This window comes from Nyctibius grandis, chromosome 10 (assembly GCF_013368605.1).
Source record: "Nyctibius grandis isolate bNycGra1 chromosome 10, bNycGra1.pri, whole genome shotgun sequence".
Classification (NCBI taxonomy): Eukaryota; Metazoa; Chordata; class Aves; order Nyctibiiformes; family Nyctibiidae; genus Nyctibius; species Nyctibius grandis.
In genome coordinates this window covers 34,665,765-34,693,042 of record NC_090667.1, presented here as the reverse complement: position 1 = coordinate 34,693,042, position 27,278 = coordinate 34,665,765, and the positions used below count along the sequence as shown (strand labels likewise).

The 27,278-nt window shown below is 50.7% G+C and overlaps 3 protein-coding genes across 7 annotated transcripts; 2 read left to right on the top strand and 1 right to left on the bottom strand.

Annotated features, from left to right (window-relative positions):
• Nucleotides 1-56: 56 nt before the first annotated feature.
• Nucleotides 57-4,907, top strand: MBD4 (methyl-CpG binding domain 4, DNA glycosylase). 4 transcript variants are annotated; one of them, XM_068408476.1, is made up of 8 exons: nucleotides 57-135; nucleotides 371-583; nucleotides 958-1,802; nucleotides 2,327-2,401; nucleotides 3,022-3,156; nucleotides 3,387-3,536; nucleotides 4,182-4,285; nucleotides 4,688-4,907. In XM_068408476.1, exons 1-8 carry the CDS (start codon nucleotides 119-121, stop codon nucleotides 4,763-4,765), a joined length of 1,617 nt encoding a protein of 538 aa, XP_068264577.1. In that variant the 5' UTR covers nucleotides 57-118; the 3' UTR covers nucleotides 4,766-4,907. The 4 variants fall into 4 exon arrangements, with proteins under 4 accessions (XP_068264577.1, XP_068264579.1, XP_068264578.1 ...); XM_068408478.1 differs by having other exon boundaries at nucleotides 58-135; nucleotides 958-1,709; nucleotides 2,327-2,383; XM_068408477.1 differs by having other exon boundaries at nucleotides 59-135; nucleotides 958-1,709.
• Nucleotides 4,908-5,177: 270 nt separating this feature from the next.
• Nucleotides 5,178-7,249, top strand: RPL32 (ribosomal protein L32). 2 transcript variants are annotated; one of them, XM_068409719.1, is made up of 4 exons: nucleotides 5,178-5,353; nucleotides 6,051-6,151; nucleotides 6,391-6,572; nucleotides 7,075-7,249. In XM_068409719.1, the coding sequence occupies exons 2-4, from the start codon at nucleotides 6,056-6,058 to the stop codon at nucleotides 7,202-7,204; spliced, it is 408 nt and encodes a 135-aa protein (XP_068265820.1). In that variant the 5' UTR covers nucleotides 5,178-5,353; nucleotides 6,051-6,055; the 3' UTR covers nucleotides 7,205-7,249. The 2 variants fall into 2 exon arrangements, with proteins under 2 accessions (XP_068265820.1, XP_068265821.1); XM_068409720.1 differs by lacking the exon at nucleotides 5,178-5,353 and adding an exon at nucleotides 5,499-5,593.
• A 104-nt stretch (nucleotides 7,250-7,353) lies between these two features.
• LOC137668294 (cullin-associated NEDD8-dissociated protein 1-like) lies at nucleotides 7,354-27,113 on the bottom strand. Its single transcript, XM_068409718.1, has 15 exons — nucleotides 26,958-27,113; nucleotides 23,943-24,086; nucleotides 20,214-20,368; nucleotides 18,698-18,821; nucleotides 17,795-18,051; nucleotides 17,106-17,211; nucleotides 16,283-16,431; nucleotides 14,693-14,985; nucleotides 13,534-13,675; nucleotides 11,357-12,862; nucleotides 10,890-10,985; nucleotides 10,018-10,187; nucleotides 9,743-9,907; nucleotides 8,983-9,090; nucleotides 7,354-8,773 (listed from the first exon to the last, which is right to left on the bottom strand). Exons 1-15 carry the CDS (start codon nucleotides 27,023-27,025, stop codon nucleotides 8,546-8,548), a joined length of 3,711 nt encoding a protein of 1,236 aa, XP_068265819.1. The 5' UTR covers nucleotides 27,026-27,113; the 3' UTR covers nucleotides 7,354-8,545.
• Nucleotides 27,114-27,278: the final 165 nt, after the last annotated feature.

Sequence of the window (27,278 nt, the reverse complement as noted above, 5' to 3'; positions counted from 1 at the left end):
GCCCGGCAGGGGGCGCCGCCAGCGGGGCCGCCGTGCGCCTGCGCAGGACAGGACGCGGGAGCGGCGGCGGGCGCACGCACAGGGGGCGGGGCCGCGTTACGTGACCGAGGAGCCCGCGATGGCGGCGGTCGGCGGGTAGGGCGGCGGTGGCGGCGGAGCGGAGCGGCGCGGGGATGGGGTTGGGGCTGGAGCGGTGCGGGGCCGGAGCGGTGCGGGGCTCGGCGGCGGGGCGGGGGCGATGGCGGCAGGGGTGCGGTGGCGGGCCCGAGGCCGGGCTGACTTCCGGGGCCGTGTGGGTGTCCGGGCCCGCCCGGCCGCGGAGCCCCCGCTCGGAGCTGGGCCCCACCCGGGCATCTCCTTCCCCGCACAGCCTCCCGGACCGCAGCCTCCCGGACGGCAGTCGAGACGGGGCGGCGGAGCCGGCGGCGGAGCGTCCCGGCCCCAGCGGCGGGGGCTCCGGCGCCGCGGCGGAGGCGGGACTTGCGAGGGAACCCGCGGCGGCCGGGCCCGGCGGCTGGCAGAGGATGGCCAAGCGGCGGCTGTCCGGCAGGACGGCGGGGAGGATCGACGTGTGGTTTATCAGGTGAGGCCGGGGCCGGCGGGGCCGATCCCGGGTGAAGCGGCCGCCCGCCCTTGGGCAGACTGCTAATTCTTCCTCAGATCTCATCTCAATCTTCCCTCTTTCAGTTTAAAACCATTCCCCCTCGTCCTGTCACTACCTGCCTCTGTAAAAAGTCCCTCTCCAGCTTTCAAGTTCACGCCATGAAGCGCACAGTATGTGTAGGAGTATCTGTAAACTGTGTAAACCATTTCTGGCCAAGTCACAGAAACCTGTCTAGGCATCACACTGTCAACTATTTTAGTCATTTGTTTTTTTTAAACACTAGAACAGCTTTTTAAGCGAAGAGCGAGAGAACGAAGAAGTCATCACTAATTTACTTTTCTTTCGTACCACAGCCCTGACGGAAGTAAGCTGAGATCGAAACGTGCGCTTGCAGAGTATTTTCAGAAAACTGGGGAGACGACGCTGAAAGTGGAAGATTTTGATTTTACAGATCCTTATCAGAGGAGCACCCGTTCAAGGGTGAAAAGACGCCGCAGAAAAGCTGCAAGAACTGTTTTAGGGAATGAGAATCGTTACAGTCAAGTGCAAGGCCTTGGTGTACAAAACGGTGCAGAGGGTAGAATTCGATACGCTCAGACTGGAAATGAACACCTGGAAGACGTTGCATCCACTCTGGAAAGCCAAGAGTTGGTCATGAAAGGCATGAACCTGGAGGACTGCTTGAAAATCAAACAAAAGGGGGCAGGTGGAAGACGTGCTCTGAATAAGAAAACTGGAAAGAGCTCAGAAAAGAGGAATCGAGAATACACCCAAAACAAAAGACAGAGAAGAGCATGTAACGCACAGGAAACCGAGTGCGTTCAAAGCAAGAAATGCTGTAGGAGGAGAGAGGCGTGTGTCACCGATGGTCAGGGCGTAGGTGACCAGAATGCAGACCCTACGGCCGCAGGGAAAACTCTGTTAAGAATTTCCAGGTCACGCTCAGACACACGGCTGAGGTCAGTGATGGCTCGCTCGCAAAGGGACCTGGAGAGGCCAGCGGAGGAGGAGCGTGTGGAGCCAGGTTCTAGTGACACATCTGCAAAACCTGAGGAAAACACCAACGCGTGGAAAACAGGGAAAGAGACAGATGGAGGGAATCCAGGTAACCAGGATTTTAAATCTGACACGGAAACGGGTGCTAACATCTTGCAGCCACGTTACAAGCAAAGCTTCACAGCAGTTAAAGAGCCACCAGGTATTTGTGTAGCTTCCTAACGTTCTGCCAGGGGTCCTCCTAACCACACAAGCAAAGTATTTTGTTTTGGGTCAAGCTGCTTTGACATCTGAATCTGTCTCATTTCTTTATCCAACAGCATTTAACTTAGTGCAGATTTTTCCACAACTGGAACTTACTCTACTGGTCTCTTTAGCTTTATAATATAATGATGTTCATTACCTTCATCGCACTACCTCTTCCAGTGTTGTTGCACAGCTGGCCAGTTTGATTTATAAAAAAGGCTAGTTTGGGCTTGTTTCATGTGCTAGGATCTGTTTCCTCAGGCTGTGGCAAAGTAACAGTTTATCTTCTGAAGATTTTTCATGGAGTTGAAATACAGAGGAGTGCTGGAGTGAATCCAAAGCACATTTCTGTTCTGTGCACCTGCAAGAAATCCTTGCATTTTCCATCACAACATGAAGGGGAAATGGTGTATGAAACATGACAGTAAAATACTTGGGGTTTTTTTTCTTTTTAATGCTATAAGTGTTATTTCTTTACAGAAGAGTCTATCCCACGAACACAAGTGGATAGGAGGAAAACGAGTCCATATTTTTCAAGTAAATACAGTAAAGAAGGTATCATATTCTTTAGGGAAATAAATCCTTTTTTATGGGTGTAGGAATAGGATGGCTCAAGATAAAATGATTTTATGGAAAAATCTCTTCCAGTTCTAGGCTGGCTACGCTTAGGTGGCATCAGAGAGCTCAGCTTACTGCACTGGTGCTGGTCTTGTCCCACTTCAAACCTCCGTGGTTTGTATATTGCAAACAACCGCCAAGGCTGGCACCGAGTGTCTCGGCAGCTCTTTCAGCAGCTGTGAGGTGACGGGTGAAAGGGCTTTGGGGAAGTTCTCTTGGGACTGCTGAGGTGTTTCCCCTGTCGGGGAGAAAGCCCATACCCTGCGGCTGCTGCTGGGCACTGGCACAGGCGCGTGGTGGTACCGGGAGGGCCTCTCTCCGTGTGACGTGGCAGGCCGGGGCACCCGCAGGCAGCCCGACTCGTGCTGCAGTCTGTGCTGGGGATGGGAGTCCTGTAAAATTCCTGTGTGAATTGCCATTGCTCCATCTACATGTAGTGCCCCCACAAAGATGAATCTGCTTCAAAACGTCTTCATTTTAAAAAATTACTTTCATTTAAATAGGTAAATCCATCCTTTACTGCCCAGTAAATGTTCCTGTATTGCCTCTGTGTACAGCTCCCAGCCCACCTAGAAGGAAAGCCTTGAGAAAATGGACTCCTCCGCGTTCTCCATTCAATCTGATCCAAGAAACACTTTTCCATGATCCGTGGAAACTTCTCATTGCAACCATATTTCTCAATAAAACTTCAGGTAAAGAGAGTAATACAGTTTCATGTTGTGTAAGCGTTGGGGTGGTGGTATAGGGTCAGAACAGATGCCATTTTTTAATGGCATTAATGAAAGAATAAATGTGCATTAACTTGTGTCAGTGTGTTAATTTGTAACTCTTGCCTCAGAAGCAGCTCACTTCAGAAAGCATACATAGATAATCAAAACAGAGAATTAATTACCTGCACTGTGTTCATGGTTTCTCTTACTAGGTAAAATGGCAATTCCTGTGCTCTGGGAGTTCCTTAAGAAGTATCCTTCACCTGAAGTAACCAGGACTGCAGACTGGAAGGAGATGTCAGAGCTGCTCAAACCTCTCGGCCTCTACGAACTCAGAGCGAAAACTATCATCAAGTTCTCAGGTGGGCTCTCCTGAATGTCTGTGGAACGGTCTGGATGATGCTGGCAAGGCAAACGGCGTTATTTCAAACAGTGCTCAGTGACTTGTGCTTCTGTTGGGCAAATATTGGTGGTGGGTTATTTTGTGCAGCTTTGGGATATGTTGGTCTTACATATGTGAAGCTGCTGATCCTGTTGTCTTAACTGAGAATGAAATAACATACACGTGAGTTCTGCAAGAGACCTTTGGGAGACTTCTTTGAAGAGAAAAAGATAGAAAAGTCTGCAGGATGGATTCAGTGTTTTGCAGCTCTGTGATAAGGCGGCTCTGCTCAGTTTTGCATCAGGTGACCTCCAGAAGGCCCTTTGAGCCGGAATTTTTCTGAGATTCTGATGTTTTCTATACTTAGAATAAAAGTATTCCTCTATGGGTTCTGAGGAGAGGGATTTAATTAAAACTCACCTGCAGTGATCTCTGAAAGGTGTTTAAGATGTACCCCATAGGGATTCATCGCCTGCTTCCACCAGGAAATAGCTAAAACTTGTATTTTTCATTTAAAATGTTCCAAAGTGGAACCGTGTTACAACAGCAGAGAATCGGGAGTTTGTCCCGAGTTGCTTTCTGCGCCCTGCCTGCAGGCGGTGACGTCTGTGCTCGTGCCTTGCAGACGAGTACCTGAGCAAGCAGTGGAAGTACCCCATCGAGCTGCACGGCATCGGCAAGTACGGCAACGACTCCTACAGGATCTTCTGCGTCAACGAGTGGAGGGAGGTGGGTCTGGACCTGCAAACGAACACTTGTGTCACCTTGACTTTTTTCCCATGATTTTCCACTTTCACTGTCTTCTTGTTCTTATTTCCTTGATGTGGGGGTGAGAGTCTCTTCCCTGCTCCTGTTAAGAACCAGGGTCCCTGTGTTTTGTGCCAGCCCGATCCTGGCGTCCCTCCGAGCTCGGTGTTGGTGGGGCTGTGACCCCGGTGCGAGGGGCAGAGGGGCCGTTGTGCGCTGCGGTGGAGGACCCCGCTCCCCGGTCACGGGGGGTGGGTGGTTTCAGGCTGGCCAAGCGCCGCGCTCCGGGGTTTGGGGAGGCGCAGGGCTGCCTGCGGGGCCGGGAGGGGAGGAGCGTCCGAGGAGGTGTTCTACTGACAGCTGAACCCTTGTGCTGTGTTTCAGGTGCAGCCGCAGGACCACAAGCTGAACGTGTACCACGCGTGGCTGCGGGAGAACCAGGGGAGGCTGTGCGCGGCCTGAGCAGAGCCCCGGCGCGGGGCTGTCCGCGGGGCCGTGCCCCAGCCGCCCCGCGCTCCGTTCGCGCGGGGGTGACACCCGCAGGCCGTCGCTGCGGGACCCTGTGCGCAGTCTGCGTTTTTAATAAAGGTGTCTCACGAGTGCAGCGGCTGTTCCCTGGGTGCACGGCGCCGCGACCGGTCACCGCTCCCGCCGCGACTGCGCATGCTGCCACCGGGACCGGGGCGGGGGGGGACGCCGCCGGTGGGACCGGGACCGGCGCGGGGGGCCGCCGGGCCGCCAGGTGGCGCCCAACCATGGCCGCCCGGGCACAGCCTGGCGGAAGTGACGTCGTGCAGGTCCTGGCAGTCCCGTACCGCGGTCACGGTTCGGGGTGCGGGGAGGTGTCGATCCGTTCTTCCGCGACGTCCCAGCCGGGGTGAGCTCGCTCGGCGGCGGCCCGAGGCCCCGTGCGGGCCCGGCGCCCACTCTGCGCAGCCGCGGCGCCGCGCGCACCTGGCAAGACCGCCCGCGTATCCCATAAGCCCTTGCGGGCGGGCCCGCCTCCTTCTCTCGGCGGGGCCTGTCGCGGACGGCGCCGTCGCGCTCCCGGTGAGTCCCCATCCGCCCCCATCCGCGTCCTGGGGGCCGCAGGCCCGACCCCGCCGCCCCCCGCGGGCGAGCTCCCATCCCCTCCGCCACCCGCTCTCCCGGGGCGCGGGGCCGGGGCCTCCCGGGCGGCCTCTCGGGGCTCTGCCCGCTGGGGTGGGCCCGGCACCCGGGCGCGGAGCGCGGTCGGCGCTGCGCCCTCCGTGTCCGGCAAAGTGGAACCGTCGAGAAGGAGCTAAAACGGTCGGTGCTAGTGCTGGGGGCCGCGGGGCTGCGCCGCATGGCGGGGGCGCATCGGGGAGGCGGCCGCACTGAGCCCGCAGCCGGTTTGCGCTGGGCGAGGCTCGGTCGCTCTCGGTTTCTAAGCGCTGCGCCGCTGTCCGTGTGCGAAGCCGGGTGTTCCGGAGCTGGAGGGGACGTCGGGGCAGGAGAAGGGCGGGTGGGGCGTGTAACGCCGCGAGGGAGGCCGGGGCAGCCGCCCGAGCGAGGCGGGACCTCCCAGGATCGCATCTGGAGAGCTCTCCGTGCTCTGCCAGCTTCGGAGGCGGGAGGCAGAGCCACTGCAGGCGGATGCCCATTCCCTCGCTGGCCTCCAGGGTGGCCGGGGAGCGGAAGACAAGTCTGCGACACGTGTTGTACGCGGGTGACACAGGGCCTGTGCGTCGGGTTTCCCTTCTCACACCGGTTCTGTTTATCTTAGGCACCATGCCTGCCCTCAGACCTCTCGTGAAGCCTAAAATCGTCAAGAAGAGGACCAAAAAGTTCATCCGCCATCAGTCGGATCGCTATGTCAAGATCAAGGTAAAATATCGTGGGAAGTTCATTAGGAAACGAATTCTGGGGCAGTGGGACACAGTTGTCTGTAGGGTTGATGATGAATTACAGCTACAGGGCCGGTGTTGAACCTGTGGGCCACGCTGTCACAGCCTGGCATGGTGGGTCGTCTTTGCGATTGGTTTTGGCTAGAGCTGTTACCTTGAGGCGGGTGTTTCAGACTGATCTCTTTCCATCAATATTAAATATTTTCTGCATTTTTTCAGCGCAACTGGCGCAAGCCGAGAGGTATCGACAACAGGGTTCGCCGGCGGTTCAAGGGTCAGATCCTGATGCCCAACATCGGCTACGGCAGCAACAAGAAGACAAAGCACATGCTGCCCACGGGGTTCAGGAAGTTCCTGGTGCACAACGTCAAGGAGCTGGAGGTGCTCATGATGAGCAACAAGTAAGTCTGCCCGGCCTGCGCGCTGCCCCTGCCCTCACAGGACGAAAAGGCAGCGTGGTCAGGCGGAGGCGGGAGGCGAGGGAAGGTGTTGCTTTTAAGAGCACAAAGGTCGTCTTGGTCCCCTTAGTGTTACTGTGCTGCTGAGGGGAGGGCACAGAGGGTGTCTCGGGGCTGGGAAACTTGTACCTTTGGCAAAAATACGTTACAGTGGTGGTGAACAGCGCTGTACATCGCTGATAAATAGTGATCAGAGCTGTGGCTGCGTATCTGCTCAGGCACAGGCCTGAGCTTACTTGTAGCACTTTGTTTCACAACTAACTAAAGAGTAATAATTAACACCGTTAAAAACTACCTCTCAGTGACTCCTCATTCACGAGAAAGCAAGCGAAGGGCCGAGCTGTTCTGGAGGCGAGCTCCTGCTTCAGGCTGGGACGGGCTGGGTTGGCAATGGGGCGGGTGGCACGTGTGGGAGGTGAGCCTGACCCACGTTCTGTCCCCACAGGTCCTACTGTGCAGAGATCGCTCACAACGTGTCTTCTAAGAACAGGAAGGTCATTGTGGAGAGAGCTGCACAGCTCGCCATCAAGATCACCAACCCCAACGCCAGACTGCGCAGCGAGGAGAACGAATAAACCGGCCTCGGCATCCCAGATGTATTTAATAAAATGTAAAAACCAGCTCGGGTGGGTGTTGTGAATGGCCCAAGGGGAAGGCTTTGGCCTGGCGCCTGCGTGCAGGTGGGGCAGCTGTGGTAGCTCATGAATTCAGGAGTGTGCACAGCTTCACAAGTACATCTTTATTTTCTATACCACTCAAACAGAAGGGGTGTTCTGTCACACGACACTATAAATATTTTCCACATCAACCACTCTGCCAAAAAAGGGAGAAACAAAAGCTTATTACGGCTCGGTGGCCTTGTTCTCTCATTCACTGTTACATCCTCTCTGTCTTCTAAGGCTCTTTTTCCCCTATGCAAAGCAGGGCTTGAACGCAGCAGCTGCTGTACAGGAAGTTTTCAGTGACCGAAGGGTTAGCGGGGGCTGCTCATGCGCCTGCACCTCTGGCCAGTGACTTTCACCTCTCTGACTTCCAACCCCAGCCTTCCTGCGAGCCTCTGTGGCTGTTCAGTGACCAGAGGCCAGCGCAGATCGCTGCCTTCGTGGCTGGTCACTCAACAGCAACACCGAGCTGCTCCAAGGGGAAGATCAGCCAGCATTTAACGCAAGGAAAAGCTCAGCGTGAGGGGTGTTACTGTAACACAATCAAGTAATCGCCTCTGGTGGAAGACAGCTGGTTGAGGTATTTTGCAGTCAAAACCATAAAAACAGAAGTCGAGCAAGAAAGCTTTGTACTGCCCCAACATCCCAGAAACCCTGAATACCGGTGCCTGTTCCACGAATTGAGCCCCGGGGGGGTCTGAGCAAGGAAGCACCCGCTGCAGCTCCTGCAGCCCGGCTAAGGCAAGTCTGAAACGGGCTATGGTTACAAAGCTCATCACCAATTAAAGACCCAACTTGTAGTTTTCAGTCGTGTCATTTAGTGAAACTATATAAATACATTCTTCAGGCAGCTTGGGGTAGAAAGTGCATGTGCAGTGGTTAAAAAGTTTTAAACTATCTCTCTTTGTACTGCAGTAAGGAAATATTTCAGGAAGTAGTTTCCATTTTTCGTGGAACCACGCTCACTTTAGATTATACACCCCGTAAAAACTTGCTGAAAAATTAGACCGCTCGTCTTCCAACCCCTCCCCTACGTAAGGACACGTTTCCCTTGTCTCACACATCTGGGTACGACTCAGCGAGGTGTCTGGTGCTGGCGAGTGCAGCTGGAACCAGCCGGGTTCTGCTGGTGGTGCCCAGCAAGTGGCTGCTGCAGCGGAGTCCAGCTCGGTGATGCTCTTCCTTGGCCCGTCTGGGGCATCTCCAGTTAACGCACTGCGAGGGCAGGAAGGTGGTGGTGTAAACGGGCAGGTCTTAGCTCATGTCCATGGACTCTGAGGTGGGCAGGGAAGCAGAATCTTTCTGAATGCTCTCAAAAAGTGACGCCATTTCAGGATTGGATCTGATCTGAGATGAAAAGTCAGCCATCACCGGGCTTTTCTCCACTTCAGGGATGGTCAGCAGAGCAGCTACTGCTCTCATGGCAGAGCGCTTCAGCTCGTCCTGCTTCTCAAACTCCTGCTTCACAGAACCAGCTTTTACCTACAAATCCAAAGCACCGTTTTTAGTTGGCACTTAAAAAAGACAGCAGAGGCACAGACAGACACACCAGCAGGGACAGAGACAAGCGGATTGTTTTCTAACAGGAGGAGTGTGGGGAACGGGCTGCTCCGAAGCTGCGACAGAGACGGTGAGCAGCAGAGGTGGCTTTGTGGCAGAACCCCCCCAGGTGTCACGCTGCCTCACTGTACCTTGGTGGAGCAGGTTGCCCGGAGCGGCTCGATCAGTCGCTCGAGCCGCTGCAGCACGGCGCTGGGACAGAGCGTGGAGAGCCGGGCCAACATGATGAAAGTCAGCATCTAGAAAAGGAGGAAAGATAAAACAGGCGTCGCTTCACGGCCCCCTCCGCTCCCCACCTGAGGGGGTGGATCCTCCCCACCAAAGCCCGGGGGGTTGTTCTCCCCGGGGTGCCATGCTGCACCCACGCCAGGGTGAGCTCCTCTGCACTCGTGCAAGGGGTTCTGGTGGGGGCTTTGGCCGTAGTTGGAAGGCAGCTGTCAGCCACCACCGCAGAGGAGCTGCCCCGCGGGGCTGCGGTGCCAGGGTGCCCTGCTCTCGGTGTGTGCCAGGGCTGACAGCCTGCCAGGGAACCGGCAGCACAGGGACCGTGCCAAGGCGGGGCCCACGGCTAAGGGGCACATCAAATAACAGTATAAAAAGGATGTAGCGCTTCCTATTAAGCTGTGAGGCCACCAACAATGACAATGCCTTTTTTTTTTAATATATTATCATCACTGGCCACACTGAGCAAGTGACAATTCACAGATATTTTAGACTTTGGTAAATTTCCTATAAAACCAGCTACACCAGGCTTGCGTTTCCAAGGCCATCACAGTCAAACTAGCGCTGGACACGGCACGGGCACCCTGTGCTGCGGTGGTGCATCAGCTCAGTTCAAGCCCAGGCTCCCAGGGAACTGCTAACACCCTCCAGCTAAAGCACAGCATCTACCCGGATGTCGTAGTGATCCTTCAGCCCATCCTCCACGTGGTTCAGGTACTCGTAGATATCCAGCCGGTCAAGGCAGCTCTCCAGCAGCGTATACATGCATTCAAAAGCAGCTTTCCTCACGTCAAGGCCGTCATCCACTGTGTGCTTGAATGGCCCCATTTCTACCTTAAACAAGGAAAAAACCACAGCTGTCAGCTAACAGCAGAGTGAACGCTTCACCTCAGCCTCACGTGCAGTCACTGCCGCACTGCACCCCAGCCAACCTCAGGACATACCTCCCGGATGAGCTCCCTTCTGACCTTCGTTTCGTTATACAGGCTGGGGAGAACTGCATTTAGTAAATCTCGGATTAAAGAAGGTTTGTTGTGAGCAGCAGAATTAAACATGGCTAAAGCCACACGCCGAACGTTCAGGTCTGGATCCTGAAGAGTTTTTAAGAAGTCACCTGTGGGATAAGAACACACCAGTCAGTCCTGCTGAAGTGTTTTAAAAGTATTTTAAAAGTATATTGCAGTGTGTTCCAAGGAGCCTGGTTATGAAAGCATCTGTGGCAAAATAACTCTAGGGGCACAGTCTAACAGAGACATTCGGGACGCTTTCCCTCCCTTCATTTGGGATGTAGTAAATAAAAGAAACATGACTTTCCTGCGTTTGGGCATGAAAACAGACCGCATGATTCCAGCTACCTCATCCTAAAGTCAAATCAGAAGCTTTGGTATTCAAGGAAGTTGTTTTTTGTTTTTTTTTTCTGGCTCAGATCTCATCTGCTCAGACTTCTCTGAAACATAAGGCCCGGTTTTATACACCAGATGTGAGATGTCGACTCCCTAGACATAAGACCCTTCTAACGTAGGTTATATTTTACAATATCCTTGTCGAGAGATGTTGAATCCTAAGTTTAAATGCAGAAGGAACTTACACTCCCTAAAAAACTCTGTCACAGATGGAACATGCCCAAAAGCAAGGTATCAGAGCACTTAACGAGGACGCACATGACAGTGTTGCTCTTTAATCCCAAAAGCAGAGGAACACAGATAAAAACTAACTGGATCAGATGAGGTTCACAGAGGTGTGAAAAATCCCCAAGGCGCTAATGGCACCTAACATCTCACGTTCCCAGCTCTCCCCGCTGTGTGTACTGGCCTACCTATGCAGCCTTTCAGGAGAGCATCAACAGGCTGAGGCTGGTCTGCGATCGTGAATTTGACTGCAGTCACCACCGTGCTCCGGGCGTGTGGGGAGCCTGCGGTGAAGATGGAAAGAAAAAACAGTGAAAGATCAAGAGACAAAACCACTGCTGTAACTCTGTAGTGCATATTCTGCCCTGGGTCACATTGCACATGCATTGAAGAGATAAGAGAACAAGAGGATTTGCTTTAACAGCCTCCTTGTTTAAATCCTGCCCCAGCATAATCTCCATGTGCAGTCCCTGCTCCTAACACCCTCCTGCCCCCCGTGCAACCCAGTGCTCCTCCGATCCCCCCTTGCAGAGATCCCTTGTGTTTCCTTCTTGCAGACAGGCTTTGCTCCCTGTTGAACACACGGGCAGTTCACAAGAGGACTTTCCAGTGCTTCCCAAGGCACTTCCCACTCCCCCACTGCCCTTCCCCTTACCTGATGACAGCTGTTTTTTCAGCCGGGGCAGCAGCTCAGACGGGTTCACCAACGTCAGCTTCCCCAGGCATTCGGCCACCACGTTGCGCGTCCCCTCCTCTGCGCACTCACAGTGCTTGAACAGCAGAGCCCAAATATCCTCCACGTAAGGCTTGAGGCCGTCGGCCGGGGAGGAGCTGATGACTTCTTTCAGGGAGTGCAGCAGCAGGTACTGCCTCTTGGGCTGGCTTCCGATCTCTCTCAGCATGAAGGGAAGATACTCCTTGAGGTTCCCAACGCTGACGTTCCCCAGCGCGTAGGAAGCGGCGGATTTCACCTCTTCGCTGGGGGAGGTGAACGCTTCCAGGATGACAGTTTTGAGCTCCCTCTGAGCACTGAGGTTCGTGGTGCGCCCCATCTCCGCCAGCGAAAGGAAAGCCAGCACTTTAACAGCACAGCTGGACTTGGGGCTTTTTACGTCCTGGATAAACTGGTTCACTGTGGCAGGGGCTTCCTTCGGGCAGGCGGAGGAGAGGGCTGCCACGCACTTTGCGACAGAGTAGTACGCCTGTTTGTGTAAGGTCACCGACGCCCCGGCTGAACCCGAGGAGTAAATAGGCGCAGTCAGCTGCTTCATCAGCGCCGAGTACCCCACGGGGGCTGCCCTCGTCAGAACCAGCGCCTGGAAGAAGTCTATGATGGCGTTCAGCGCTCCTCCTTGGAGCAGAGGCGAGTAGACAAGCTGAAAGATCTCGGCAAGAACTGAACCGCTGATCTTAGAGATGCAGGATGGATAAGCCTTAGCCAAAGTAGTGAGGAACGTGACAGCCACCTGGGAAACGTGCATGTCGTTCTCGGTAATTAAAGCGGGGAGCTCCGTTAGCACAGACTCTATCATGGCAGGCTTGAGGCTGTCGCTGTAGTTCTTCACCAGGATGTCCAGAGCAGTCAGGGTGCTCAGTTTCAAGGCACGTTGATTCTTTCTCAAGAAGGAAGCTAGAATGGGGAAACCTTCCCCTAGAATGGGTCTCAAATCTATTTTAAGTGGAGAACTAGCAATTAAGGTTAACGCTTTGACTGTTGTCAATCTAGTGATTTCATTTTTGAGCCTCTCCAGAAATATCTTCAAGGTTGGCTGGAGATCAGTGCTTAAATAGTCTCCCAGATTGTAAATGATCTGTCCCATGCAGGAGATTGCACGCTCTTTCACCTCCTGGTCGATGTCAGCTGCCTTCAGTCGCTTCAGAGTACCAGGGAAGAGGTCCTTCACGTAGGGCTTGGCATCAAAAGTGCAAGATTTGCCCAAAGGCCTGATAACTTTTACAAGTTGTTGAGTAACCAGCAGAGCTTCTGAAGTGATCTTATAAAAGGGGTCTCCAATGCAGGTCACAACAGGAGGCAGCAGGCTTTTGATATGAGGATGAAATACCTCCGGCTGGTGGTTGCAAAGAAGAACGTGAAGGAAAGACAGCGTATCAATCCTCATGTTGGAGGAGCTGGATTTATCGGCCAAGGAGAAGACAATACCTGTGCACAAGAGACGAGAATGACTGCTGTCTGATTTCATCAAGTGGTTTTTATCAAACCCACTCCCCCTCAAAAAATGGACACCATCGGTTTTCTTTCTTTCCTCTCCACACCCAAAGATACATGCCATTAAAGAGAGCTACTCTCCCTGCTGTCCTTCTGCTGTCCAGGAAGGGGCAACTCAGACATAACTGGTCTTTGTAGCAGCCCTGGATGGCTGGCTACAAAAACTTTTTAGAAAGCTAATTCGAAAAGCCGTCCTGGGCTGAGACGAAAGCTCAGAGAAAAATGCGGTGGTGCAAATTAAATTATCAGTCAACACAAATATTTTTTAAAATGCCACTACATTTTGTAAAAGAAAATGTCACTCATGTTACTGATCTCAGTGGGCTAACAGCATAATTCCAGCTAGTTTCAAAGGAGGCTGGAACAGGCTCTCCTAAAAGCATCTCCTCAGGGGACTGTGGAAATGGACTTGACAGTGGCAGACAGAAGCCAGGATTGATCTGGGAGCTGTCTAGCACATCAGCACGGAGCAGAAATTGATGTGTGTGCCCTGATACTGAGCAGAGATAATATACAGGAATAAGACTGGAACACGCAGGCAAGGAGCACACGTGTCAGGATTGAGCCAGCCCTGCTCCTTCACCCCCAGACCACGGACAAGTTACCAGGGACTAGCGCGGGGACGTGATCTGCCAGGCAGCCGGGAAGAACATTGGCCAGTTCTGTCAGGAGGCTGAAACAACCCTGCCGTGATTTGATGCTCTTTTCTTTGAGCTGCTTGTGCAAGGCCTTGACAATGTTGGGGACCTGCAATTTGGAAAAGAAAACCAGAAACACATGTGTCATGCCAGCTTCCAGGGCACAGAGCTACGCTGCCAAAGCAGCTTGCTGAGCTGAGCCAGAGGCGCCAGCAGTACAGCAAGAGACCTAACAGGGACAGCAAGGAACAGGGCTGAGGTGCAAGTTATTTAAATAACTATCTCATACATATAAGATGATTAATCAGTGACGTAATTACATTTTGAAAGGTATTTTAACCCTCTTGCTTCCAGGACTCACCAGTCAATAGTAGCATCAGCCAGAAGAAGCTGCTCTCGTGGCCATGCTATTCTATAACATGGTTATTTCCAGTGTTTCTTTTTCTAAAATGGCATGTACGGACCACAGCGTTAGCAGGGAGCCTGGGCTAGGCCGAGCCCTGACCGGCATGTGTGGCCAAATCATTCTGACTGTAACTACTCCAGCATATTTCTGAATTAAAGCAGCACATCAGAAAAATTGCTTCCAGTACCGTTTGCTTGATCAGCAGTGATGGGCAGCCTGTGCACCACCACAGCACCCTACCCGGGAGGCCACTGGCTGTTTTCCCATAGCGAACAGAGCTGGACGCTCTCGTACACGTACTGACCAGAGCCAAACTGTGCTGAGCCTCCAGTGGCTCACTCTGCTACGCTTCCACCACGAGGTGTTCAATGGGTTTCCTGAGCAGCAGCTGGAGTAACTGTCAGGCAACAGCTGACACCTCACCCCAAGGCTCACCTCTCACAGACAGCCTGCAGACCCGTGCCAGAGGCGAGCAGAGGGGCCATGCAGGTTACACCTCAGTGCTCCTGCGCTGCCCCAGCGCTCTCTCCCTGGGACTGGCAGGGGACAAACAGCAAATAGCCAGCCCTCAGGATTCAGTCCCCTCTGGTTGCGTGCCCACGGGCTCCTTCAGCTCGCTATGTTATCAAGCTTAACTACTAGCCATGTTCATCGGTGGCACAGTACCTCCTTCTCTCCATTGCTTTCTGATTTACTCCAGCCCAGCATCTCCCCACGCACCTGGTTCTGAAGCATTGTCAGGGGAACGTTGTCTTTGCCAGAGGCATCTGAAGCATGCAGCCAGCTCTGCGTGGGCAGCGTTTGCTTCAGCAAGGAGATATAAGCGCTGAAGATGTCAGCTTTGACATTCTCCTCCCTCTCTTTGAACCTGCTTATCAAGACCGGGGAAAGAGTTTTGTAGAAGTCCTGAAGGAGGTCGTGCCTGCTGCTGACGATGGCCTCCAGGCACTTCGCTGCAGACCTGCGGACCTTCCAGCTGATGTCATCGTCGTCGCTGTACTCATCGTCGCTTTCTGGAAAAACGACAAGGTGCACAGTGATGAGAAAACCAGAGCTAGAGGATCACTTGATCCTCAGAGCTTCCCTCTCCAGCTGATCAGGCAAACAGATGCCAGTAACTCACACGCATCTGGGAACATGAAATTGTGCAGAACAGCCTGTCCCTCCAGACCTCATCACCAGCCAACATGACCCAGGGCTGCCCTGTGCCAGATTATTCTGTTCCAAGAGCTGATGGAGAAAAAACCTTAATGGTACTACCCTTACTGGCTGCTTCAGCTCAGGCATCAAGGCTTTTGTTTGGAAGGGAGAATGAGGTTCCCTGATCTTAAAGCCAGAAATAAGTAAATATTTGTCTTAGCAATTCCTGAGTGGCACAAAACAGCATAACAATTTACTATGTTATTGGCAGAACATTTAATATATTCTCCAGGAAGCCGGCCAGGATCTTACCCCAATTAGTATGGAAGTAAACAAAAATGCCTCTCTTCCAGGGAACTTGTCCTAACTTTTGCTCTTAGCTGCCACACTATATTCAACTACGGAGATATTATGAAGTGCTGTCTGTAGCTAACAGGCATTAAAGGTACCCCTTCTATCTGACCAAGGCTCAACATCCACCTCAAAGTACACACGATTCAGAAAACAAATTAAATGCCTATTTCAAAGACAGTATCAGATTGCTTTCACTGATGACTGAGATGTTTTCAGTGGTGGACCAAGATGTTTTTAACGGTGGCACTTTTAAGTGTTCAGGACTGTAGCTTTGCTCTCTTCTGCTATAAAGTAGTAAAATACAGCTAGCTTATAGTAAAAATGTAATTGTGTGGCTACTATGTTTGTATGCTGAGTTAAGTTGCCCCAGAAGTGTTACTTCAAAACTGCAGGCTTTCATTTACAATAGCAGTTAAGCATATACCTCTTCCTGCAAAAAAAAGCAGCCAGCCTGGCAAAGGGGGGCACAGGGGCACAAGTGCAGGCTCTGCAGCCTCACGGTGACTGCAAAGAGGGGCTCTGGCTGGCTGCTGTGCTCAGGAACAGGGTGTATGTACTGTCACCTACGGCAGGCAGAGATCCGAGGACCTGGCCAGAAAAAAGTAAAACTCAGAATTCCTGCTGGAGCTTTGCACTATTCTTATCACTGGTAACTGGTAATATTATTACCATTGGTAAATTAAAATAACCCATGTAAAAGAACTGACTGTCTTGAAACAGATCTGAAAAGTAACATCACAGAGGGTGAGAAAGCAGGAAGGGGAGAAATGTTAACCCAGTGTTCTGCTGAGCACAGTCATCCTCACAAGCAGGCACCTTGCTCTTCATCCTCCCCATTTTCAGTTTCCATCATCTCTTCCTCTTCCTCCTCCTCATTATCATAGTTGTAGTTTGGGTCAAAGGTGATGTATTTCAAACACAACCCCATCACATTAGGGATGTGAGGGTCAATTTCCTTTGGGCACCTATCACAATAAATACAAATCCTAAGAGTTAATAAATTAAAAACGAAGCAATTTTAAATACATAATTAATCTCAAAAGGATCCCAAAATGCTTCACAGACTATATGAACATTTTGTTAACATGAGTTAAACCAGAGCCACTCCTTCCTGCGGTGCATGAAGCACAACCACATTCCCCTGGGGAGGATGCACTGATTTCTGTCAGGAAAAAAAGAAAATATTGCCTTCACCACCTGGTTGAACCTTCCCTTCACGGGAGAAAACCTCAGCAGCTCTGCAGGGCTCTTTTCCCAAGACAAGCAGCAAGCGTTTGACCAAACAAGAGGACAGCTGCAGCTCAGCAGCTCTCCTGCCCGAGCCCCCTTCCTGCCTCCCACTGCCTCCACACACCAGGAGCGAGGCAGCTCCCTCTTGCTGAGGAGTCCTCCAAGGACAAGGAAAACTCCTACTCCCCCCAAACCAGTACAGAAACATGGTCTCACATGTTGGGGTAAAATAGCTCATAACTGAAGCCCAACTCTGCATGCAAAGAAAGGATTTCACTTGTGAACTGTCTTTCCCAACAGGAGTGCACATAGGAAGGCAGCGAACCCTGGACGTTGAACGTACAGATATTTACAGGAGGGGGACAGCGATGCACAGGATGGTGCACAGCTGCTCCTCGAGGGCACACACCTTCTCACAAAGGACTCGAAGGCCTGAAAGCAGTACTCTCGCAGCTCGTCATCTTCCACGTTACAGTACTGAACAATCAGAGGAATTATCTTCTCCAGATGCTCTCCTGGGAAAGATAAAGCAAGCAGCAGTGAAAAATCTTCCAGCCTTCACTCATCTGAGCAGCTAACAGCTCAGCCACCTGCCACCTCCTTCGTGGGCCTGGCAGAGCGCTCCTCCCCTGGACCTCAGGGTCCAGCCTCACAGGGACTTTAAGCAGATGACCCCTGCTCCCTGTCTTCAGCCCCTTGCTGGCATTGCAGTCACGGAAAGAGCTGTGATTAGAAATCTTCTAGCACCTAATCTCAGCTCTGGCAGATCTTTTAGACAAGTAATACAACACACTGCCCTCCATTTCTCCTCTCCTCTAAAATGGGGTGAATCCACTGACCTAATTCACAGAGGTGTTAATTCAGACCAGGGAAACGCTGCAAGACCTTGAGATGAAATCACCACGGAAGGGCAGCCAGAGTTACTCTGGTGTCTCCTCCCTTCCAAGTGGAGATCAGAGAGCCAGGGCAGGGCCACAGAGGGGGCCACAAAGCACTAACACATTAGGAACAGAGTGAGCACACTTCATTTACCACTCAGAGGAGCTGCTCTCAAATGCATGCACGATTCCTAGCGTCATTTCAAACGACTCATCCTACCTATGCGGTGTCCAGCCTGCCTGCTGATGCCAGCGACACACTGAATGTACGTCCTGGTAGTAGAGGTAGACTCATTCCTCTTCAGCTCGGCAAGCAGATGCTCCATGAGCTCTGAGAAGATGTTTCCGCTGCAGGTCAAGACCAGATGGCCCAAGGCAATGATGGCCCTTTTACGTACTGCCAGCCTGGGGCTTGTCAGCTGGGGAAGGAGGCAGTTCAGAATGGAGGAATGGAAAGAGTAGAGTGTTCCCCCTAGTCTGCAATCAACAGCAAAAGACAGAAGTTGAAAGTCAAAGCCTCAGAGAAAAAGCCCTCTTGCCAGCAAAAAGAGTAAAAATCCTCCAGCTATGAAGAGTTCATGCGTGTTGTGGGAAGAGAGAGGAAAAGGGTGGGTTTGGCATTTTGGTCTGAACACTGACTTGTTCTGTATAACACAGAGAAAGGTTATTTGTTTCCACCATGGAGGAGTTTGATTTTGACGGTGTCCTTCTGGATGACCTGGGGGTTTGTCAATAATCCCCTGCATACAGCTGACACATGACACTGTCACTCTGACTTACGTAACAAGAGGCAGCCGGGAAAAAAAATGCATGTGTGATCAGATCACAGGGCTAAAATAAACTTCCCTGCATTGCCCTCTCCCTCCCTGTGTTTGTCTGAACTGAGCCTCTGTGGGATCCATCACCAACGGTACTGCTATTCCCAAGCACAGAAGGGCTCAGCATGCCGCCTCTCATCTCTGCTGGGGAATCTGCTCTGCTAAGATATTCCCCACTGGCAGCCAACCCCAATCCTTTGTTTTTAAGTCCTCGTAGTAGGATTAGGGAAATACAGAAATCAAAAGCAAACACACACACGCAGGGCCCTGCCATACAGGGCTGCCAGAAGGAAATCCTTTGGTACCTGCTCAGCATATCTGACAGGATGTCGAGAGCCTCCAGCTGCACAGACACATCCTCCTGCTTGCCAATGGCTCCTGTCAGCTGGGCTGTGATCTTTTTGCACACGTTTGCTGTCATAGTGGAGCCTGCAAGAGAGAGATTTTTCCCCGCTGTCAGTTAAAAAGAAGTCTTTTTACTGCTAAGAACCATTTAATCCCTCCTACATCAAAAAAAGAGAAATCACCCCTGGGAGCCCTAACCAGAACAGCAGTCAGCTAGCTTTTGTTTGAGATGGTGGGCACACACTGCACACAGCGAGGTCTCTCCCTCTGTGATATGATGCATTAACTATCTGGAAGAAGCTTCTCTTCTTCTAGAGTGTCTTTTACCCTAAAACGGCCTGGCTGTCTCACAGGCAGCTCCCTGGCCCATGCACTGCAGGGAGCAGAGAGGGGTGGGAAGGTTCTGGCATGTTTTTTCCCTGTTTTTAACTTGAAAACGTTCAGTTTCAACACATCAAGGTTTCTCCATAGGAAGAGCAGTCTTGACAGAAACTGTTTCTCAGCTCCATGGTTAAATTTAAGGGTAGAACTAGATAAATCTGTCGCAAAATAATATATAACCCAGGTTTAAGAATGTGCTGAGATTACAACCACATTCTAGAATCTCAATTCCTACAGTCCAGATCAACGTCTAGATACAAGTTTAGTCTTCATGCTGGGGTGTGCCTGTCCCAACACTGATTTTTGGTGTGGGTTTTTCCCCCAGTTGGTTCAGTACAGAGCATAAGCAGCTTCAAACACCACAAAACTTTCAAAGGAAAGGACAATCGCTTCCCACGCCATTCTGAACAGCCTCTGTGATGCCACAGAGATAAAGCAGAAGTGGAACATCCTTGGAGCATCATTAACTGCGGTACCACACCAAGAAAGCAGCCTGCCTCAGGCACAAGCAGTTTCTTGGGGTCTTATTTCAAACCTTCCCTTTGCTCCAGACACCACCACAGCAACAGCAACCACACAGCCTGGGGCCTGGGGTGAAGAAAGCACAGGGGGAGATGTCCAACCTCTCTATTTTGCAGCAAACTCACGCTGCTTTTGCTGCCTTCTACCCACACAGTGTCAATCCCAACCCTTAAGGAGATGACTTATCTGTTGCTACCCTAAAATATTTTCAGTTCGTGTGATATATGTCAAAGAATTCTGAAAGGATGGCTCACAAGAGCTTAACACTTTGCAGAAATTGAGAGAGGAGTTCAGCAAACATTTGCATTCTAATTCTAGTTCTCCTTTCAACCTGAAATCCAGCAGCCTGGCAGCACTGCCACGGCCACCCGCCATGAAGGAACAACAGACACATGAGATGGCTGCAGAGGAAACCTAAATCTCTGGGAGCCTCAGGTATCTCCTGAATAGCCACTGCATTTTTGGGATACACAGCTCCAAATGCAGGAGAAGCAGCAAGGGCAGCTGTGGCAGTCGGAAGACTCGGCCCAGCCAGGCTGTGGACAGGAGGTTGGGCAGAGACAGACATTTTACCTGCAGAAGCTGGTGGCAGCTCGGAGATGACTGTTTTCAGTCCAATGCTGGAGATATCCCGCAGCTGCTCCTTGTCGGATAACATGTTTGTACACAGCGTATCCACGATGGTTTCCACCTGGTACTCCTTCACTTTGCCAACCAGCGGGCCCAGACTGCGGGAGGAGAAGCCAGTCAGAGCGAAGAGGAAGCGGGATGCTTTCCACCATCAAAAGGGATGATCAGGCTCACTCCTCCTTAAAGGCAGCCCAGCCCCAAGTGCAAATATTACCAGAACATCAGTATCGAGTACTGATATCCTGCAGCACGTCGTGTCCCTAGGTTTACAGACCCTGCATTGCTGCCTCAGTTAACTCTGTATCAGACTTCAGTGAATTTTAGATCAGATTTGTAGGAGGACATTTCACATCAACTGCTGCAAACATGAGGCCAGTTAATATCTCACTGGAAGGAGCAGCTCAGAAACTATGAGACAATGAATTTGAACCAAAGCAAACGTTACACAGAGTACTGGTAACATCTACAGTCACGTTTTAGAAAAAAAACAAAACCAAACCAACCATCAAAACCTGACTGTCAGGAGGAAATGCCAAATGGATTTTCACAAACAATTAGCCACCTATTGCCCTCTGCGTGTGTGTGAAAACTACCTGAGCCAAGGCTCAGAATTACAGCAGGGGGAAGACCTCTCCCTTTCCACTGCACTTTTTTTTAATTAGTATTAGAAAAACTTCCTGTTAATAACCTGTTTCCTGCTGGTGAGTTTGTTTTCAAAATTCTGCACAGAGTGTTTGTCAGCCTTTGTTTGCAACTATTTGTTTTTGCATCTTTACAAGACAACTAGCTAAAATGTAAAGCACTAACTGTATTTCAGCAAGTCACGTTACGACTCTGCTTCCCTAATGGCTGCACTTAACTCTTTGAATTAAGCTAGTGAATTCAAAATGATTTGTTTCCCATGAATATTCTGTACCCCTTACTAAGAAGTTGCTGTTTCACAGACAGCAAATCTGGTTGCTAGAGAGTTCTGAGAGATGCTACAGGTATTTTTCTATTTCCCATAAGTTGATACCAGGTGGCAGAGAAGCAGCTACTTGCTGTAGCAGTGATGTGGCTGCGCTCCAGTTTCTGTGCCAGGTACAAAATGTTAGTCACTGCTTCCTTGCTCCCTTTCTTTTGGGGACTAGTTGAAACTGAATGATTTGAACTGAATAACACAGACCTTTTCCTTTGGGTTCAAAAAACACATGAGAATTGAACAGCTCCCTGTGATTCATGTGCAGCACAACCATTTTTCTCAACAGGGTTCTAGAGTTTTAAAAGTACCATCATGCTGCTGTTCCAGAGCACTAATGTATTTAAACAACCAGTTCCTGAAGGTTTCACAGTTCTTTTTTTCCCCTCTCTTCCCCTTCACATAGCCAAGTGAAAATAGAAAATAGAGTGAAGGGAAGGTCTAATCTGCCTCTTTGGAGTTTTGTTTTTTCTTTTTTTTTACGTGTTATACAGACAAGAGGGACCAGAGGTTTCGGCTCTGTATGCTGCATAATAGCAGGGCACAGCCACTGATCCCCGGGGACTGTCAGCAATGCTACGTGTCCGTACAGCTCAAAAGGAAAGGCCACCAGTTGCCTACAGAGTACAAAAAGAGACAGACAGACATGTAGGGCTTTCAACACACCCTTCTTTCACTGAAGCTTATACACAGGAGAGGTTCTGCTCCCGACAGTCAGTGGTAAAAGTTCCTGACTTCAGTGGGAGCTGAAGAGGACTGTCAAAACATTGGCCTTGATGATTTACACTTTCTTAAGAGCTTGTTTGAGAAGACATGGTGCTAGCACTCTACTATGTTTATTGCTGGACACATCTTGTAAAATCCTTGTACAAAAATGCATTTTCTGTCTTCTTTTCCCCTCTTCCTTTTGGCACAGCTCCAGTAACACAAACTGTGTGGAACACCTATGCACAGGCAGCTGTCTCCCTGCTGGCACACCACAGCTAGCCCTGACGGCACCTTAACAAACACAGTATGCAGTGTTTCCCAGAGCGCACAAAGCAAACACGCACGCAGCCTGTTCTGTGTAAGACTGCTCCTAAATTCAGCAATCGGGACAATAATAGCTGTTTAGAGTCTGAGTAGCTACTCTGAAATACAAGAATTAGAAAAGAAATACTAAGACTTTGTGCAAGTCCAAGTAGCGTTGAATCTTACACCTCAACATGCAGAGAAGAACTGATGGTTGTTCCTATTTTACAGGCAGGGACACTGAGGCACAGAGAAGCTAAGGAGCTCATCTAAACTGAAAAAAAAAATCCCAGAACCAGAAACAGGGCAAGTTTTTATATGGATTTCAAATTTGTGAGTTTTTTGGGTATGAAGTGTGATTTCAGCATTCCTCTGAAGAAATAAGATCATCGCTTTAGATGATAAAATTAACTGCAAGGCCTCTTGGTACTTTCCTAACTTACTCCTGAATCCTGATGTGGGCTGCACAGATCCACACCTGGGCCTAATCCAGCTGCCAGCGTCCTTCAAACCGTCACATTTCTGCTTCTTAGAGACCCTCGCCACCTGGCTGGGAATAACTGACTGGACATTAACTGTTATAAGTGCTTGGTTAAGTATAAAAAGGAAATATTACCGGTTCCATTTTGAGGCCTTTTCATCATCCCATTCTGGATGAATTAAGAGATTGTGATGAGTATGGACTTATTGCTAATGCAACCACAGATACACAGGCCAAGAAATCTGTACTCTGTTCAGTGCCCAACCATTTTGCTTTAAAAACCAGACTAAACAAACCCAAAGAAGGCAGAGACAGGAATAGGGCCAGAAAAAGTCAGGACAGTGGGAATCAAAAAGAAAGGGCCAGATTTTCACAGGGGAAGTACAGGGACAGAAGCAATATAGGGTTAAAAAGAAGGGAATGTGAATAAGATCCACAGTAGGAAAAATACAGGAACCCAAAGTTGTCTTTAAATGGCCCACCTTTCTGGAGCCCTGTGCGTGAACTGACCCATTCAATTTCATTTCTAGAATGAACACTCCCATTTAGACATGCTGGGGGAAAGAGACAGGAAAGAACATGTCAGCAGCAGGGTCACTTCATCAGATGATTCAGTAACAAAGGAACCTTCTGCCTTTTTCATTTGGATTTAAAAAAATACTGAAATGGTCAAAGGCAAAGCAATAGCACAGGCTACACCCGGAGTCACAGCAGGGAAAAAAAAACAAGTGCATTATAAACTTTAACGAAAATGCCCTTGAACAGCAGGATTTGGACCCAAAATCCAAGCGCCATTTCTGCAGGGCTATACATGTTTAGTACCATCTCTATCAAAGGCAGCACAACTGGGAAACTCAGCACTGGATTTCAAAGCCTGAGGAAGGAGAGGATCTTGATGACCAAAATTTTAAACTGGGCTTCTTTCTGAAGAAATAAAATCTTAGGCATGCTGCTTTTAATACGGCAAGATTCATAATACAAATACTGAACTACTTCCAAAATCACCTGCTGCCTCTACAAAGACATCTGTATGCTCACCCTCTCTGAATATCACCCGAGAAAGAAACTGCTGTGCCCAGCATGAGAGGGAAAGCCCCTACAGAGGGAGGTCTGAGTAAGGTGCCAACGCTGCAGGGCCAAGCTCCACTCTAACGCGCTCTCTGCAGCCTGTGACAGCTTTATTATGGCCAAGGAACACAGTCACTACTGCCGAGGCTCTTACCACTTGACAGCGAGGTTCTGTACTTCCCCATTTTTGTCCTCCAGCAATTTCAAAAGCATTTTCACAACTTTTTTCTCGCTGTCTTCATCTAGTTTTATCGAATCTTTCTGCAGTTCCATCATCAGGTCGTTGGTGGCCATAAACCTGAAAGAACAGACAGCAAAAGTGGACTGGCTGACATACAGACACAAATGCATTTCCTTTGCATCACTTTGGACAACTAAACTTGGCAATTAGTGCTTGTATGAAAACAGAGAGTAACTTACAACCCTTTACACTGTCCTGAAAAATAAGGTACAAAGAATTATTGCTGTCTTACAAGTGGAAAACTCAGGTAGAGGCAGCTGGTGAAAAGGCTTTAGGTAAGGAATCTGTGAAAATGAGAAATATATGTTCTCTGCTCTCCTTAAAATACATAACAGGGATGGGGTAAACTAAAACTAATTGACACCCAGCTTGTGTATTTTTTCTCAGTGACTACATCAAGACGGTTAACTACGCTAGCAAAATCCTGGTGCTTTTTTCCCACCCATTGACAGGCGTAGGAAAACCAGCCTGGGATCTCAGAACACACCTGGCTGTGTTCTTCCTGGCTTATTTACCACGATAGTATGACCCCACACATGGAGAAGGGGATCGAGCTATCAAGCCAAAAAATGAAAAATAAAGTCATGACTCCACACAAACCACACCTTCGAAGCTCCCCAAGCTATATTTAGGTTGCTATTGTTCAGCCCAGCCAGAGTCTGTTTATATCCCTCTGCTCCTGGGAGCCTTTACTAATCCAAACAGTGTCATCCACACACTCAGCCTCTTTCCTTGCTTAACTCCCTCTCAGAGTTTTGGGTTTGTTTTTTTTTTTTCTGTTCTAGAGAAAAGATACTAAACATGTTGCTACCCCGAGGCGTTGCTGTGATGGATGTGATGCTGTCAACGGCGTGCAAGGCTTTTTTATCACTTGGGTACAAAACACATCACAGATACTGCACCTGTGCCGCAGCTTCCATTGCTGAAAACACCTCTACAAAAGCTACTTTTTTGCAGGATATGTGTCACCTTGGCCACCCCAGTTCTACTTCTGATTCTCTGCTATCCCTTTATTAAGAAGCACTTGTCTGCTCTTCAATCCTTATCCGCTGTACTTTTTTTCTCCCATGAGCAAAACCAAGCAAGTATTTATCATCCCAGCTTAGAAAGAAAAACAAACTCCCAGCTGACTGTTAGCCCATATAATTTTCTAAGAGGGACTATGTCAAAATGGATATTGAGAAGTTCTGGAAAGTATCTATTTTCCTGGGAGCAGGAAATGTAAAAGTTGCTAGTATAGAAGTCTGAGGTTCTGAGAAATATAAGTGTGGTTTTCACGTACTCATTCTTTTCTAATGTTAGCCCCAGCACAGGGATGAACATCTAAAAGGAACCACGGAGAAGCTCTTCCCTCTGATTTACCAAATGACACCTCCATTTTAAATTAGGCTCTGATGTAACTCATTCAGCACGTAAGAGCCCTCACGTACCAGGGCAATATTTGTGTCTCCAGTCTGCAAGCCTGCTCTAGTAGCAACTAGATACACCTGGAACAAGGGACTGCTGTGTTAGATAGCCAGAAAGCCAAAGTGAGAAAAATAGAGGGACTCTGACCTGTAATGTTAACAGTATGCAATCTATTCTTGATTCTGCAAGAACTATTGAGCTGCACTTGCAGTTCAATGTCTGCGTAGAACAAGCATGACCAATTAGGGCCACAGGCTGAGCAGAGTCTCCCATGGCAACACATCCAGCTTTCGACTCGCTACCTGCTGCTGTCCTGCCCACGGGACCTCGGCACCTGGCACACGGATCCACTTAGGAGAGGGAAGCACGTGAAACCTGGTCCTACAACTGGTTGTGTGGAACCGAAAACAGACAACGGGCTCACGTTTGTGCGCTGGGAGGAAACGGTCCTGGAACATCTCTGTAATGGGACACATGCCCTGTGTTGGGCACATCTTGTTGGGAGCATTAACTGTAAATTCTTTGAACAAACTGTTTGCGCAACTACTCCGTCACTGACCTCTTTAAAAAGTATCTGTTTTACCATCAGAAAAGTATCAGCAGCCTCTGCAAAAACCAACCTACTTTTAGGATATTACTGGCCCCTCTCTTCTAAAAGATCTCAAAATATCAAGTCTGGCATGAACGTTACCTTCCAGGCTGACACTGAGAGAACAACATGCTCGTAGTTGAAATCTTTAATACGTGTTAGTTCTAACAATTTCTTATAGAGCGCCTTAAACATCAAGCCACCGGCCCCAGCCCTAAAAATATGTCTATTTTTTCTGCTGACATAAACGAAGTGAATAAAACAACCTCAGTCCTCTTAGGGAGGCATATTTTCCCACTGCACAGAAATAGTTCTTAAAGCAATCTAAGCACAGCCAATATCTGCAGCGTCCATCACCCGGGTGGCATGGCTGCTCAGACGGGTGTCTTTTAGCCCTGTTACTGCACTGACCATCTAACCTTCTAGCGGAAAAACAAACTGAGAAGTATTTCAGCATTTTTGCTACGATGTTCTTCATTTGCAAAACAAATGAGAATTTCAAGTTCACCTGTTAAAGACTTTTATTCCCCTTCCCCTTTGCCTGCCCCTTCGCTGCCATTATGCAGCAGTTCAGGCACGGGAGGGAACGTTGCTGGTTTCTCTACACACCCCCCTCAGCCAGAACATCGCGGCTGGCTTGAAATACTGTCGCCAAACCCGATTCCTGCCCCGGTACACGAACACCCTGCGCACCTGCCGCCGGACCCCACCCGCCGGGGTCGGGGCCACCGTGCCCGCTCCTGGCGCAGAGGGTCCCCGGTGCAAGGGAGATCCCGTGAGAAGGGACCCCCCAGTGCGAAGGGACACCCCCGTAGTGGGAACCCCCCGCCCGTGCAGCCCCCCGGGCCCCAAGGCGCCGTCCCCGGGCGGCTGCCGCCCGCACGGCCCGTCCCGCCCTGTGCCGTGCCGTGCCGGGGCCGCGGGTCCCGCACCTGAAGTCCTTGTCCGTGGAGGTCATCTTCTCCAGCAGGCTGGAGATGTGGTAGGAGACGCTGGCCATGGCGGCGGCGCCGGGGCTGCGCGGGAAGATGGCGGCGGGCGCAGGGGCCGGGGTCGCGCCGCCGCCGCCCGCCCGCTCCCCTCAGGGCCGCCGCCGGCCGGGCGCCCCCCCGAGGCGGCGGGCCGGGACCGAGGGCGGCGGCCGCGAGTGGCCGCTGCCGGCGGGGCCCGCGGCAGCCCGGAGTCCCCAGCCCTCCGCTGCCTGCCCGCCGAGGCCCCTCCCCGGGCCGGGGCCCCGCACGCTGCGCTGGGGC

What these genes read in the sequence shown, in the direction of transcription:
- RPL32 (XM_068409719.1), top strand. Translation starts at nt 6,056, where the DNA reads ATGCCTGCCCTCAGACCTCTCGTGAAGCCTAAAATCGTCAAGAAGAGG. An exon ending in ATCGCTATGTCAAGATCAAG is followed by an intron (nt 6,152 to 6,390) that starts GTAAAATATCGT and finishes GCATTTTTTCAG; the next exon opens with CGCAACTGGCGCAAGCCGAG. An exon ending in GTGCTCATGATGAGCAACAA is followed by an intron (nt 6,573 to 7,074) that starts GTAAGTCTGCCC and finishes CTGTCCCCACAG; the next exon opens with GTCCTACTGTGCAGAGATCG.
- LOC137668294 (XM_068409718.1), bottom strand. Translation starts at nt 27,025, where the DNA reads ATGGCCAGCGTCTCCTACCACATCTCCAGCCTGCTGGAGAAGATGACC. An exon ending in TGACAATGCTTCAGAACCAG is followed by an intron (nt 13,676 to 14,692) that starts GTGCGTGGGGAG and finishes TCCAAATTGCAG; the next exon opens with GTCCCCAACATTGTCAAGGC. An exon ending in GGGCAACCTGCTCCACCAAG is followed by an intron (nt 8,774 to 8,982) that starts GTACAGTGAGGC and finishes TTGGATTTGTAG; the next exon opens with GTAAAAGCTGGTTCTGTGAA.
- MBD4 (XM_068408476.1), top strand. An exon ending in AACTATCATCAAGTTCTCAG is followed by an intron (nt 3,537 to 4,181) that starts GTGGGCTCTCCT and finishes CGTGCCTTGCAG; the next exon opens with ACGAGTACCTGAGCAAGCAG. An exon ending in GCGTCAACGAGTGGAGGGAG is followed by an intron (nt 4,286 to 4,687) that starts GTGGGTCTGGAC and finishes GCTGTGTTTCAG; the next exon opens with GTGCAGCCGCAGGACCACAA.